The sequence below is a fragment of the Vicia villosa genome, linkage group LG1 (genome assembly GCF_029867415.1).
Source record: "Vicia villosa cultivar HV-30 ecotype Madison, WI linkage group LG1, Vvil1.0, whole genome shotgun sequence".
In the NCBI taxonomy this organism is placed as follows: domain Eukaryota; kingdom Viridiplantae; phylum Streptophyta; class Magnoliopsida; order Fabales; family Fabaceae; genus Vicia; species Vicia villosa.
Genome location: NC_081180.1, coordinates 16674439 through 16689116, shown reverse-complemented (window position 1 = coordinate 16689116; position 14678 = coordinate 16674439). Strand labels below are relative to the sequence as shown.

Genomic DNA, 14678 nt, shown 5'->3' with positions numbered 1-14678 from the left:
AAACATACAAACACCTTATGATCACATATCCATAGGAGCACGAATTTTCCATCAAATCACCATCAAATAGCACCAATATAGCATCAAAGATGCATTGAACACAAGCAACAAAGATCTACATCTTAGAATTGAGAAATTTACCAATTCTTGAATTAAAGTGGTGAAGTAGCTTCAAGAACAAGCACAAAGTGTAGATCCTTCAAATATGGAGATGAACAATCAAAGAAAAGAGAGAAATGTAGGAGGCTTAGTTCAAAATTAGCAAGATTCAAGGTGAATCTCACTAATCTTATGAAAATGAACTTTGGGTGAGGGTTTTGGAAAGGGTGAGAAATGAATTTGCAAGCAATTTTTTGGCTCTCCAAGCTTGAGAAATGAATTTGCAAGAACTTTTTTGGCTATCAAAAGCTTGAGAAATGAGAGAGTAGAGGGCTCTATTTATAGAATTGGAGCAAGAGTAGTGGCAAATTGGTCTTTTTGTGTTTGGTGATTAACTTGTGTTTAATTGGTGATTAAAGTGGCAATTAAATGGTAAAAATGGTAAAATGAGGTTAAAGAGGGTTTAATGAATGAGTTAATTTTGATGAGGTGGAAAATTGATAAAATGATTAAATAAAAAGGTTCCAAAATGATGTCAAGCTTCCCTCCTTATTTTTTTTGAATTTTGCGCACAGGAAATCGATTTCCCACAGGGGTAAATCGATTTCCATCTTCAAATTTTCAAAAAACTGTTTTCTTGCACTGTTTTGATTTTTGCCCGATCTTTCACCTGTAAAATATAAACAAAAGAGACAAAACATATATTTTTTGATTTTTGGTTAGTATAAACAAATAAAAAACTATAAATGCTCGATAATTCCCCTCAGAGATAATCACAGTATCAAAGATAAAGCTTCACAATGGTGCTCTTGAATGCAAATGATGTATGATCTTAGGGTCAAAAATTGGGGTATGACAATGAGGGCATATCATATGAGAATGCATTTTTTATATGAGAATGTGAGAATGAATCTGAACCATTAGATTTTAAAATAAAGGGTGGAGATTACGTGAGAATCTTTTTTTTCTCTCCTTGATTATTAAAATAAATGATGTAGGAGAGAGAAAAAAAGATTCTCACATAATCTCCACCCTTTATTTTAAAATCTAATGGTTCAGATTCATTCTCACATTCTCATATAAAAAAGGCATTCTCATATGATATGCTATATATATATATATATATATATATATATATATATATATATATATATATATATATATATGAGGAGGGATATATTTACTCCAGGAGTAAGTGTTGAAGACTTACTCCAAATATTAACCATTGATTATCATTAATCTAACGGTTTTAGTTTATCATTTAATCTAATTATTTTAGGAAATATTTTTCTAAATAAAAAATTAATTAAAACCGTTAGATTAATGATAATCAATGGTTAAGATTTGGAGTAAGTCTTCAACACTTACTCCTGGAGTAAATATATCCCTCCTCTATATATATATATATATATATATATATATATATATATATATATATATATATATATATATATATATATATATATATATAAGCATGATCAAGATTATAAAATGAGTGTGTACGTCATAAACTCGTAGAAAATTTCACACACCTACTCTTGATTAAGCCTTACTCTTAAATTATTTATATTTTAACAAATAGCAAAATATTTGCCTATGCTTCATAAACTTTCAAATTGATTTTTTTTCAAATAAATAACATAACACAATTGGTAAGGAAGTAAGGCTTGCAAACAAAATGTCATGGGTTTGAACCCCACCTCCCATATTTTTATTTTGTTCCCCAAAACATTTCCAATTTTCCAAAACAATGAATCGACATAATCATCCAAAATGGAAAGAAGGATTAATAGGTTGTCCAGTTCCATTTTTGGACATATTCCGAGGACTATAAATAAGTCCAATTTCTACACTTTTTGGACCATGTTTTTTTACGTACAATTTTCACAAATTCCCAAAACACACACATTTAGCTTTTTCTACGCTCCTCTTCTCTCTTCTCCCTTTTCCCATTTTTTTCAAAAACTTCTTTCAAACTCAAATCTCTCAAATTAAAACTTTTGGCCGATGATTAATCTATAAGGCCTCACCTTTTTAACAATATTTTGAATTTTAAAAAATAAAAGACCAAACCCTCTCTCTAAGAATTGATTTTGAGAGTTTCTATTATATACTTGAGATCTTTTAATAGGCGAAGTTCACAAACCCCCTTATACAAGAAAATGTTGGTTGTCATACAATCATGATAGTACTAGACGAAATATATGATCGTTTGCGTCTTCTCCATTGAAATGCTGAGACTGAAGTGGCCAAACTTCCTTCCCAACTGTAGATTGAAGTGATTAATCACATCTCCACGAAATATCTGAGTTCAATTTGGTTTAACAGGATAACCAATAACTTATTGAGATTTTAACAGGATGATCTTTTAACCTATGGTTTTAAATGGGCATAATATGAACCTAATGGTAAGTTTATCAATGTTGATAATATTCATCCTTCAAATAAACAAGGCTTTCTAAGAGCCTTTGGGAAGTTCATCAATATCAACAAACTTAACCTAAATAAATATCTGAAACTGATCACATAATCCTCAACCAAATCTTTTAATGTGTTTAGCTTCCAACCACATATTTTTATTCCTAAATGAATTATGTTCATCGAAGATGCATAAACAACATTTTGGAGAACTTATACAATGCTACCCATCCAGAATCACAAAGACACCTCACTCACAAAAGAACTAATGAAAGAAAGTGAAGATGAAAACTTAGAGATAGTGTGTGTGTGTGTGTGTGTGTGTGTCAATACACAATTCGATTTTTGAATAAAATGAAACGAAGAATGTGATCTCTATTTATAGGCTTGAAATCCTCCAAAAAAGGAAGCAATATTAAATTAAAAATATATGTTACTAATCGATTAAATCATTTAAATATAACGGCTATGAGACCTCTATTTATACATGTGAACGAATAAGGAAGATGAAGTTGAGCTTTAGAAGGGTTGAGTGCAACTTGCTCTAATGAATGAAAACTTTGAAGGTAACATGAATATGAAATGAACAAAAGTTACCTTCTTATAAGATTAGACACATAGGCGCGTAAGCAACGATTACCTCCCCATAGACACACACCAATGGTATCAAGGATAACCTCTACACGTCTCTTTTCTTGACATGTGCAAGGAAGTCAAGGGTCCTCAATATACTTGTCTTCTTAAGAAAAACGCATCATGAGAGACATTTAATGTTGCACATGCTCCCATAAATGACGTTTGATGGACTAGTCTCAAGCAACGTTTGGTGAGCTCTCCCCAAGATACATTTGAGGGACTCACCACAGAAACTTATTTTGGCAGGGTCTTTAATATGGTCGTACGTTTAAATCAAATCACTTCACTCTTCACAGGTTTCGTAATTGAAGGATTATGTACTGAGATAATTTTATTGAGGCATAAAAGTCAACTCGTGGAAAGAATGAACTATATGCGACCATGTTGGATGAGTGTCCGAAGTGGGCTCAGTCGCCCGAACTAGTATCCTAAGTCCATTTCGCTTATTAGACGAGGGCCATAAAATGTTCAAGTAGAAACAGTCTTGAAGTACTAGCCAAAGGAGAAAACCCTCTCTCTACGATTTGGGAAAAAATTAGCCTTTCCATAATCCCACATTTTTTGTTAAGGAAGTGGAAAAAATTATTTCTCTAGGTTCCAACTAAATGATCTTCCATTATCCCATTCTCATAAATGAGAGAATCATTACCTTATTTCATAAAACAAAACTTACATATTCTATCAGAATTCCTACGAAAGTCGACTCTCCCTTCTATTATACTTTCAGCGCATATATATATATATATATATATATATATATATATATATATATATATATATATATATATATATATATATATATATATATATATATATATATATATATATATATATAAGTGTCAGACATACATGTAAGGAGGCCGATGTTAATTAAAATTGTTTTCATCTTTCAACAAATACAAATTATTAGGGCGATAAGGTATAAATTATGTCTTAACGGCTGCGAATAAGAGCGATAAGGTATAAATTATTAGAAGAATACATTAATTCAGAATTATGCAGAGTAAGACAAAAACAGGGCTAGTTCTTTGGTAGCGGTGGCCGCGTTCTACACGAGATAGGGAAATACCCACTATAATGGCGGCCTTTACGGCGGCGGCCCACCAAACGACATGTTTTCATTTTCACACTTCATTATTTTTTTTACACCCACGTATTGCATAAAAATAGTTATTTGAAATTGTTCTCTCTTTTACTAAAAACAGTAAAGAAAGTCAATAATTTTATAAATGCATCTTCAAAGGTTTAAATATCCTAACTACAGGAAGAGGTTGATATATATATATATATATAATATTTGTTTTAATTCAAAGTTTGTGCCGAGAGTTACGGACACTGGCCAAACATTGTCTTCATTTAAGAATTGAAGATTAGATATTTTTAATAAATAAAATATTTTAAATTCAATGCATTGAATACAAATAATATTTGTTTTAAAAAAGTTAATTATTTATTTTTTTTAATTTATTAAACAATACTCAATTTATTTTTTTAATCTCTTAATCCGTATCCCGTTTGTATTACCTTTAATAATATTATATAGAAGAAAGAATTAATTTAGGGACATATTGATTGAGTTTATGTGTTATAGGCTGTGAATAAGGTATAAATTATCTGAAGAATCAATTAATTTGAAATTTTGCAGAGTAAGACAAAAAGAGGGCTAGTTGTTTTGTTTGGTAGATAGAGTCAGTGGTGGAAGTGTAGCGGTGGCCGCGTTGTACACAAGATAGGGAGATACCCACTATAATGGCGGCCTTTACGGCGGCGGCCCACCAGACGACATGTTTCTATTTTCACCCTTAATAATAATTTTGCAAGGCTTTTACACATCCAAGTAATTTTATTAAAGAATGAAACTACCGTTGGAGATTTCAAATTCAAACAGATAAAAAAAATTATTAATCAATTTAAAAAAACTAAAAATCATAAAAGATCAAATATTATTAGATATGTTTAAATATCGTTTTCTAAAAATCGGTCGTTTCGAATCGGATTTCAAATTATTTTTTCGATTCAAATTAAACGGAACCGCATACATATATTTTTATACTTTTTTTTATTAATATGATATATTATGTTAATTCATTATTCGATGATATTTATATTTTAATACTATTTATTAATTTAGTTTTAATTATTTATTTTTATTATTTTAATTGTTTTAATAATAATCTATCATGTTATCTCTAATATTATATCAAATATATTCTATTATACTTCTCATAATTTTAATAAAAAATTTAATTTGTAATTTGGATATTTAAAAATCGATTAAAATTGAATCAAATAGATTAATTTTTTTAATCAATAATCAAAACTGAATCGAATTGCGAATAAATTTATCTTTAAATTAGATGAATTTTTACCTCAAAATCAATCAAAGTCGAATCGCAACCATTCTACCAATGATTATTTTTACAAAGTATTCATTTTGATCTATTAACTATACTCTCTGGTTTATTTTGATCCCTTAATTTTTTTCATGTCACTTTGGTCCTTTAATTTTCTAAAAGATGCAAACATGTCCCTTCCGTCAATTGGCCTCAAACGTTCGTTTATTTTATCTACGTGGCAGGTGAGTTGTCAAAGTTTCTTCATGTTCTTTATATTTCTATTTCCATGCGTTATTCTTCATCTTCATCGTCATTTTCAGCTGAGGCCAAATTAAGACAAATCCTTCTTCCTATTTCTCTTTGTTTGTTTAACATCTTCTTTGTACCCGTCATCATTGTTCTCTTATTGTTCGTCTCATCTTGGTCACCGATTGATGAAGGTCAAAATTAAGGATGATAATGAATCGAACTAACTAAAAAATAGTTCGAAATTCGATTCAAAAATTAAATCGTTGAACTAGGTTCATGAACCAAATGAGTTGAATATGAGCTAAAAACTAAGTTCATTAACTAAATGAGTTGAACTTGAACTATACACAGTTCGACTCGTTAGGTTCATGAGTTAATTCGATTATATATGATATAGTTTATATTGTCTTTAAAGAGTAGGTTTAAAGATTTTCTCTAAATCTTAGTATCTTATTTTTTTAATCTAACGGTTTTAATTGATAATTTATATTCTCAAGTGAGCAAAATATTTCTACAAATAATTATACAAATAAAATTAATATCGTATAAATTCCAATCTTATAACTTTTATTTTATTTCTATATTTTTACCTAAAAAATATTAATTTAAAATGTTAAATATATAAATAAAAAATAGATTTTAAAAAATTAATTTTAAATCCGTAAAATAAGCGAGTTGTACCTAATAAGATAGACTTAACGAGTTGATCCATGATGTTCGTGAACTTCTAATAAGTCGAGTTTGAGCTGAAAAAAAGTTCGTGATGAACTCGAACTCGAACTCAAACTCGACAAATTCTTAACGAGTCGAGTTTGAGTTGAAAATAAAGTTCGTCATGAACTCAAACTCGAACTCAACCAATTCTTAACGAGTCGAACTGAACTGAGGCGAATTCAACTCGACTCGACTCATTTCCGGTTCTAGCCAAAATGTAAAATTTTAAACAAATTTAATTATATTTTAAAATAAGAGCAAAAAGGACTATAAAACAAAAAATGTATCTTATAAGTTGTTTGTCTAGTCTAATGCTTTTTCGTTGTCAGTGAACAAATTTTGATTAACCCAATTAAGATGTGAGATATAAAAAGCAAATGATGAACAAAAATGAAGTTAAATAAAGCAAATTTTCAATTTTATAATACTATCATAAAAGGTAAAAATTACAATGATCACAATTTCCAATATGATATAACACCAACTATGTACAACTATTAAATTAAACCTGTAAAGTAAAATAATGTTACTATACATAATTCCATTATAAAGTAAAATAATGTTACTTATTTTAGCCTATACATTATAGAATGGTGGTAACCATCAAATTTCTTAAATTAAGTTATAAGCTATTTTTTCTTAAAATGTTACATTATGATAAAATTTTCAATAAATTCAGGCCTATAATAGAAGTAACTCCATTATGATATAAGTTTGGCAAATTGCATTAAAAAGTTGAGCCCCACTAGTGTGTTTGTACTTGGTACATATTGCTATGATGCTATATTTTTGTTAGATTTTTTTCATTTATTACATTTACTACGGTTACACCCACATGAAAAGTTTCTAAAAATGTTGTATATTTATTTGTTTTGAGATAAGATTCAAAACTGAGGTAGACTCAAGGAATCATGCAAGTACAAAATTAAAGCTTCATGATACATTATATGATAAAAAAAATATCAAAAAATAAAAGAGATGTGAAACGTGTGTGTTAACAACTTTTTTTTATTTAAATATTTTTTAATATATGGTGGATTTTTGTTTAATTAATTCATATTGGAGACAGGATTTAAAATTTGTTTTATTGTAAAAATGTTGAAAAGAATAAAGGTATTAGCATAGGAACAAGGACTTGTTGGTGTCTCGTTTTTAAGGCTAAGAGATGTTCCTGTCACGAGTTCACAGCCACGTGACAGTGTACGTGTTACTGTAAAATAATTAATGACATGTTTCATATTTATATATGTTAACACAATAATGCTTAATGGTTTATGATATTAATACTATCTTAAGAGTCTATAATATACTGTATAGCCTAAAGATGTGTCTATGAACCACATAATTAGACACAAATACAATTTTTTATTAAATATTAAGAGTGTAGAAATAAATAATATGTGATTTAATAACGAAAGTTTGATAGATTCAAAATCTTAAAATTAAACTCTGCTATATTAAAAAATGTGGTTGATTTTAATTCAATATTATAAAATCGAGTTTAATTTTTACTTGTAAAATATAATCATGTCATAAATTGTTATATGTAAAATTTTTGCCGCCAAAAGCTATTAAATTATTTAATCTTATATCTTATGTTATGCTTCTGTTTCTATATTGTTTGCGGTGGAAAAAAATAATTTTGAAAGAATTGATTTTAGTTAAAATTGAGTTTAATATAAAGTGATTTATGTTTGAATATATTCACAACAAAAATGAATTAATTTGTATGAAAATGTTATTTGGATATTTTTATTAAAATTGTTTTTGGATGTGTAAATGACGAAAAGGATAAAAAAAAATGGTGAGAGTTAAGAATATTGTTCAATTTAAGAGAAAAGAAAAATTGATGGAAAGGAAGAATTAATTCCTAGAATTGATTTCAAGAAGCTAGAAATTGTAGCTTCATAAAAAATCAATTCTGAACTAGAAAAAGCACGGTGGCGGCAGACTATTTGAAAATGTCAAATACTCCAGAATTGATTTTACAGACCCATAATTGATTCTGATACTTTCTACCAGGCAACCAAACATAGATTTAAATTTTTGTTTTTCTATGAAAAAAAAAAAAAAGCTTGTTTGTATCTTAAACCAAAATTTGATAGTATGTTAAAAATTGTGATTTATTTTAATTCAATTTTATGAAATTGATTTGTAAGATGAGAATTACTCTTACTTATAAATTTTATAAAAATATATTTATATGATATATTATTCTATAAGAAAAGTTTAACACTATTATCTATTAAATCATTTAATTTATATAATTTTTTATTTTAATTTTGTCCATGAAAATACAAAAAGTATGTCTTCCTCTAACAATATATTCAGAATAACCTAATATATTTTTATATTAAAATTTATTTTTGGAATAAAATAAACTTATTTATTTATTTAAATTGATAAAATATATTAAATAATAATAATAATAATATAAGTTTCAGTAAATTTAAAAAATGTTGAAAAATAAATACATTATATATGATAATATTTGTAAATATAATAACATTAAAATATTCAAATTATAAATTTTCCGTCAAAATCATTGATGTAAGATGATCTTATTGAGATTAGACGATTGTCTTGACCTGTGAACTTCTTTCTGGTCGGTCTGAAGAAGATGAGGGGTACCTGCAATACACTTTGACGTCAAAGTGAGATCCTGAGTGAAAGCAAGTGAATCAAGTGAGTATGAATGAATTATCCGACCCTCCTGTGAAAGATGATATTTATAGCCCTGAACGCTAGTCTAATATCTACTGTTTTGAGCTAGATCATTGAAGGCTCAAAACAGGAGACTGCTAGGATCCTACGTGGTAGGACATGGTCAGCAAATGACTCTCATCATAAGTGAACTATCTGTAAGGTTCAGAGGAGGAAGACTGAATCTTCCACTAGCAGTTGACCACGTGCTCTACTTCGGACATATTGGTAGTTGGTCACGTGCTTTACGTGAGACAAGTGGGTTAAAGTCTCCAACGGCCGTAATCAAGTGAGTATTCCATTGGACCTTTACGTTGGATTGAACCGTGACCGACGTTAGGCCTGTTTGCGGATCCATTCCAAAACAAAAGACAACACGTACAAGACAAAAATGAATATGAATTTGCAAAAGATGGCTAAAACAACAAAATCATATACAGAACAGAAAAAATAATATAATTAAATATCAATATTTTGAATATGAAGTTATTTCATAATTTTATTTAATTTTAAAATAAATGATTGGATGATATGAACATATCAGAGCAAGTTTATGAAACGAAAGTCAGTAGATGCATCAATGTTTTTGTTCCATATTATTGTTGGTTACTCCACCATGAGAATTCATTTTCCAGTACCTTAACTTCAAATTGATAACAATAATTAACTATTTACTAATTAAAATAATTGATAATAATAAACATAAATTTGATCAAGTTGTTTTCCTTTTTATTCCAATTTAATTTATTTAGCATTCCTCCTAATATTTAGATAAAAATCTAATACGGAGTGTCTACTTTTCTATTTCTATTGTGCTGGTAGATCTATTTTATTGTATATAACAGATCATTTTGATAAATAAGATTGAAGTAAATTTTATTTGTAGTGCTCGATATTGTTCATATTAGAGTAAATTTGTTTCTATCGCAATGAAATTTAACAAACTCTTTAAGTTAAATATTTAAATAGTATTATGAAAAATAATAAAACAGTTACTATAATAATTTTTTTGTTATTAACATTGTAACTAACATTAGTCAAATAAATATTTACGGGACTTAAATCTTTATATACAATATCTTCACTATCAAATCACTAGTTTATAAAATTATTTTTTATTGAAGAAAATATTTATGACATGAAAGTAAAATTTGATACCACTATAAAATTTAAATAAGTTTTTGGTGTTTGTAAGCAATGCATGTTCAAAATTTACCAAATTATTATAATTGATGAGTTAGATGACATATCTAATTGATAGAGTATTGTATTATCCTTATGTATTGTTTTATAATTATTTTATTTTATTTTTGATAATGTTATCCAATTTGTCAAAAGACTTCAATTTATTGCAAAGAGTGTTCAGATTTTAAATATTGACATAACTTTGTTATAAATGTTTTTTTATGATATATTTTATTGAGTGGAGAAAAAGACGCATGTGAATTATTTCATTAATTCGCAGTAGCTGGAAGATCAACACTTAGGCTTTTATATATATATATATATATATATATATATATATATATATATATATATATATATATATATTTGTTTATTTATTTATTTGTGGGACCTAGTGCTGGGATAAAAATAGCAATACTCAAGTCACTTCAAGTAAAGTGATAAAATGATAAAGTATGAGAAAAAATATTTTAACAATCAAAGAACTTTTTACACTTAGATTTCTTAACATAAGAGGCAATAATTTTTTTAAAATATCTAAATTCTTATACATAACAATATTGCGTCTCTTAAGGTTTTAAAAATGATTTGTTTTACCATTTAAAAAAAGCAGTGTTGCTTTAAAAAATAACACTGTTTTTTTTAATGATAAAATTTTTATATTATTGTGTCTTGTCTGGTGATAGATACATCATATACTCATTCAAAATTTCAAAGTGATAGGTGTACAAGTTCTTCTATTTATAAATGCTAAAGTCTTCATGTTTCTAACTATTATGAGACTTTTCACACTACTCACACTTATTATCCTTAGTATATAGATCAAGTAAATTTGAGTTTTAGTGTGGTGGAGTGCACTTTTAATACGACGAAGTGAGAGTGGACTTGCAATTGCAAAATTAACATTCAAACGCTAAATTCAATAACTAAGAGGAAAAATAGTTTGAGTGTGTGAATGAAAGAATATCTAAAATAACTTGCATTGAGTTTTATTTAAGATACTTGAAACCGTTTCTATAAGATCTGACATATTACGTTAGTTACTGTTCGATCAAATCCAACTGTAGTATATAGTAAGTGTATTGAAGGCCAGAATTGTATTTTCTCAATCTTAAATGAGATCTCACTTATTCTGCACAATATATACTATTGAATTTTTCGTTGTTGATCTTGCGAGCGGTCCATAACAAATCTATTAGAAACTTATTTAACTATTGGTTGGTTAAACTTTACAAAATGTATATATATATATATATATATATATATATATATATATATATATATATATATATATATATATATATATATATATAATTTAATCACAATAAACATACTAAAATTTTAAACAATGTTGTATTCCACTTTACATACTCTTTCACACTCTTTCAGTGATGTCTCTATTCTCTTCATGAGTCTCTTACAATATTTTATCTTATTTTAGTGTAAGATCAAGATCACATTAAACGTGGAAATAATAAATCATCTGAAAACTTTGCATTGGCAATGATTCCATCTAGTAGTTGCTTCAATATATTCAGAAGACCAAAACAAAGACAGTTCGTTTACAAAACCACTATTTAAGGTACATGAAACTTTAATAACGGTTACAAGCATTACTCAGATTATGTTGGCTGGAACACTTCCCAAGTGGACCCCACGTCAATTAAAAAAACTGTAAAATTAGTCAAATTATAAATTGGTTTTAAAAATAAATGGAGCGTGATTAAGTTACTATATAATAGTACTAAATTATATTATATTTACAAAATTTTAAATACCTATAAAATATAAACTCGACTTATTAAAGTGATTTTTCCTAGTTGAGATAAATAGGTGAGAGTAGATGATTTAATTTCAATCCTTTGTTGATATAAGTTCAACCTTTGATATATTAATTAAGTTAAATAGATATAATCTCTTATTTAGAGTTCAATTTTTCAATGACAATATATATTTATATTTAAATGTTAATGTAATTGTTGATATTTACAAATTAATAATTTCAAAAAAATATTTTTTAAATAGTAAACTAAACTTACAAAAACTACACTATAGTAATTGTTTTATCATCTATTCCCTATGTTACCGAAAAATATCTCATTTTCAATTTTTTTTTTAAATAAATATTTCTTTATAATATTAATACAACATGACATTATGATGAGACGGAAGTACTTATGTTATATAGATATATACTCAACTTTATAGAAATACTAATTTGTTATTTGAATTTTTTTTTTCCATTCAAAGTGATGATTTTGATATTTTGTATTTCCTATCTAGGGTTAAAAGAAAAGTTTTTCAAAATGAAATATCATATGTATACTATTTTTTTATTGTTATCATTGTTGGTGTTTGCTGTAAAAAATAATTTTACCATTTAGGTAATACAAGAATTAAAGAATATAATGAACTCTAAACATTTTGCCGTATACTCTTTTCATTACTTTAACTTTAAAAAATCCCTAAATAAAATTAACTTAGATTTAACATACATATGATTCGTAATCATAGATGAAAGGTGATTCTATTTATCATATAATTTAAATCAATTAATAGTTATACACAAACACCTGATTGCAATTGCGATCGCATGAGTTCGAATTCGAAACATTTTACAAACATGAAACCAAAGATACTTCATAACAAACATAATGTTTTTTTTAGTACCCAACACAAGATCTACCAATATTAAACCACATAATATTTCTTTTTTTTTTTTATTGAAGGACAATAACATTAAATTAAAATTAGATGATTAAAATCCTAGAGTGGTTAATTTTATTGAAGAAAATAAATGTTTATTAAGAACTACTACATTTTATTGTAGCTACCTATTATCATTCTCCTAGAACTTCTTCACTGGATTCAAGAAAGGAAGTGAAAGAATGAAGATTATTGGACACATTAGTTTCATCACCAAAGCCACATTGGGTCCAGTTCTTCAAAATCTCATCAGAAAACATCGGAGTCTGATCCGAACACGGCGACGATAACAGATCATTGTAATCGAAACTGCACGTAGTCGAGAAATCCGAGTTCAGAAGCTCAGACAAGCAAATATCATCTCCAATGTTGAAATCAACCAACAAGTCTGCAGACAGTTCTTTCTCTAATGACAGAAAACCGTTTCCGTTGTTACTCATCGAGTCACTCGCCACAGCATCGACAACCATTGACGGTTTTGTTTCTGTTTTCGTCTCTGTCTCGTCTCTGTTCTGTAAATCATGCATTGGTGACGAATGAGGAAGCGAGTTTATGAATAATACCTTGGAACATTTTGTAGCTTTTGTACGGACAACATGGGAGCTTTGCGTCACTGGCTTAGGATTGTTCTGTTTCTGTGTTATCTTTGCGTTTTTCGGTTTAGCAGAGATCGACTTGGAAGGAGAGGAATTTTTGGCGTTTTGCTGATTCAGATCTTTCACTTTCTTTCCTAAATTGGTGTTCCAATAATTCTTGATTTCATTGTCTGTTCGTCCCGGTAATCTTCCAGCTATCAGAGACCATCTATCACAAATCAAAGTCAGAAAATTAGTACACATTGGTGGCTCGAGTTATATTAATCGAAGAACTGATATATTTCGTCTGATGTATGTGATTTATATATAGATCAGATACATCAGTTTTGTTTATAAATAAGACCAAGAGAGAATGTTAATACTTTACCTGTTTCCGAGTAATTTGTGAAGTCTGATGATAAGTTCTTCTTCGTCGGACGATATATTACCTCTTTTGATATCTGGTCTCAGATAATTCAACCATCGAAGTCTACAACTTTTTCCGCATCTTTTCAAACCTGCATGAAAAAACAATTAAAACAAAAAAAAGAAGTATAAGAATCAACCAACAAGAAGATGAAAGAGGAAGAACCTGCTCTTTTGGGAAGGTTTCTCCATTTTCCTTCCCCATGAAGGTTAATGTAATCAGTGAGGATTTTGTCTTCATGAGCAGTCCAAGCACCTCTATTCAAGCCTTCCTTGGAACAACAGGGACTTCTTCCCATGGATGGTGTTCTTAATTAGGCTGTCTTGGATTCCTACCTCACTCTCTCCAGATTGGAGTATTTGGATGTAGACAGAATTAAATAAGTTTGCAAGAGTAATTGGTAACCATCTATATATATACATGTGTGCCAATATATGGAGCCTTTAGGTTGTTGCATATAAAATTGGGATCATTTATGTCATGTGATGGAACACTGGTTGAATTGGAATTGGACATGGCTAGTTTTTTTTGTTTTTTTTATAGATTCCATATATTTACTAATGGTAAATGTATCTCTAGAAATTTTAGAGTCTAATTTCTTCTACTATACTCAAAATATTTGCTCTTAGA

General features: G+C 28.0%; 1 protein-coding gene across 1 annotated transcript; it reads right to left on the bottom strand.

Annotated features, from left to right (window-relative positions):
• Positions 1 to 13095: 13095 nt before the first annotated feature.
• Positions 13096 to 14442, bottom strand: LOC131601697 (transcription factor MYB1-like). The gene is made up of 3 exons (XM_058873563.1): positions 14214 to 14442; positions 14010 to 14139; positions 13096 to 13850 (listed from the first exon to the last, which is right to left on the bottom strand). The coding sequence occupies exons 1-3, from the start codon at positions 14344 to 14346 to the stop codon at positions 13181 to 13183; spliced, it is 933 nt and encodes a 310-aa protein (XP_058729546.1). The 5' UTR covers positions 14347 to 14442; the 3' UTR covers positions 13096 to 13180.
• Between the last annotated feature and the right edge of the window lie 236 nt (positions 14443 to 14678).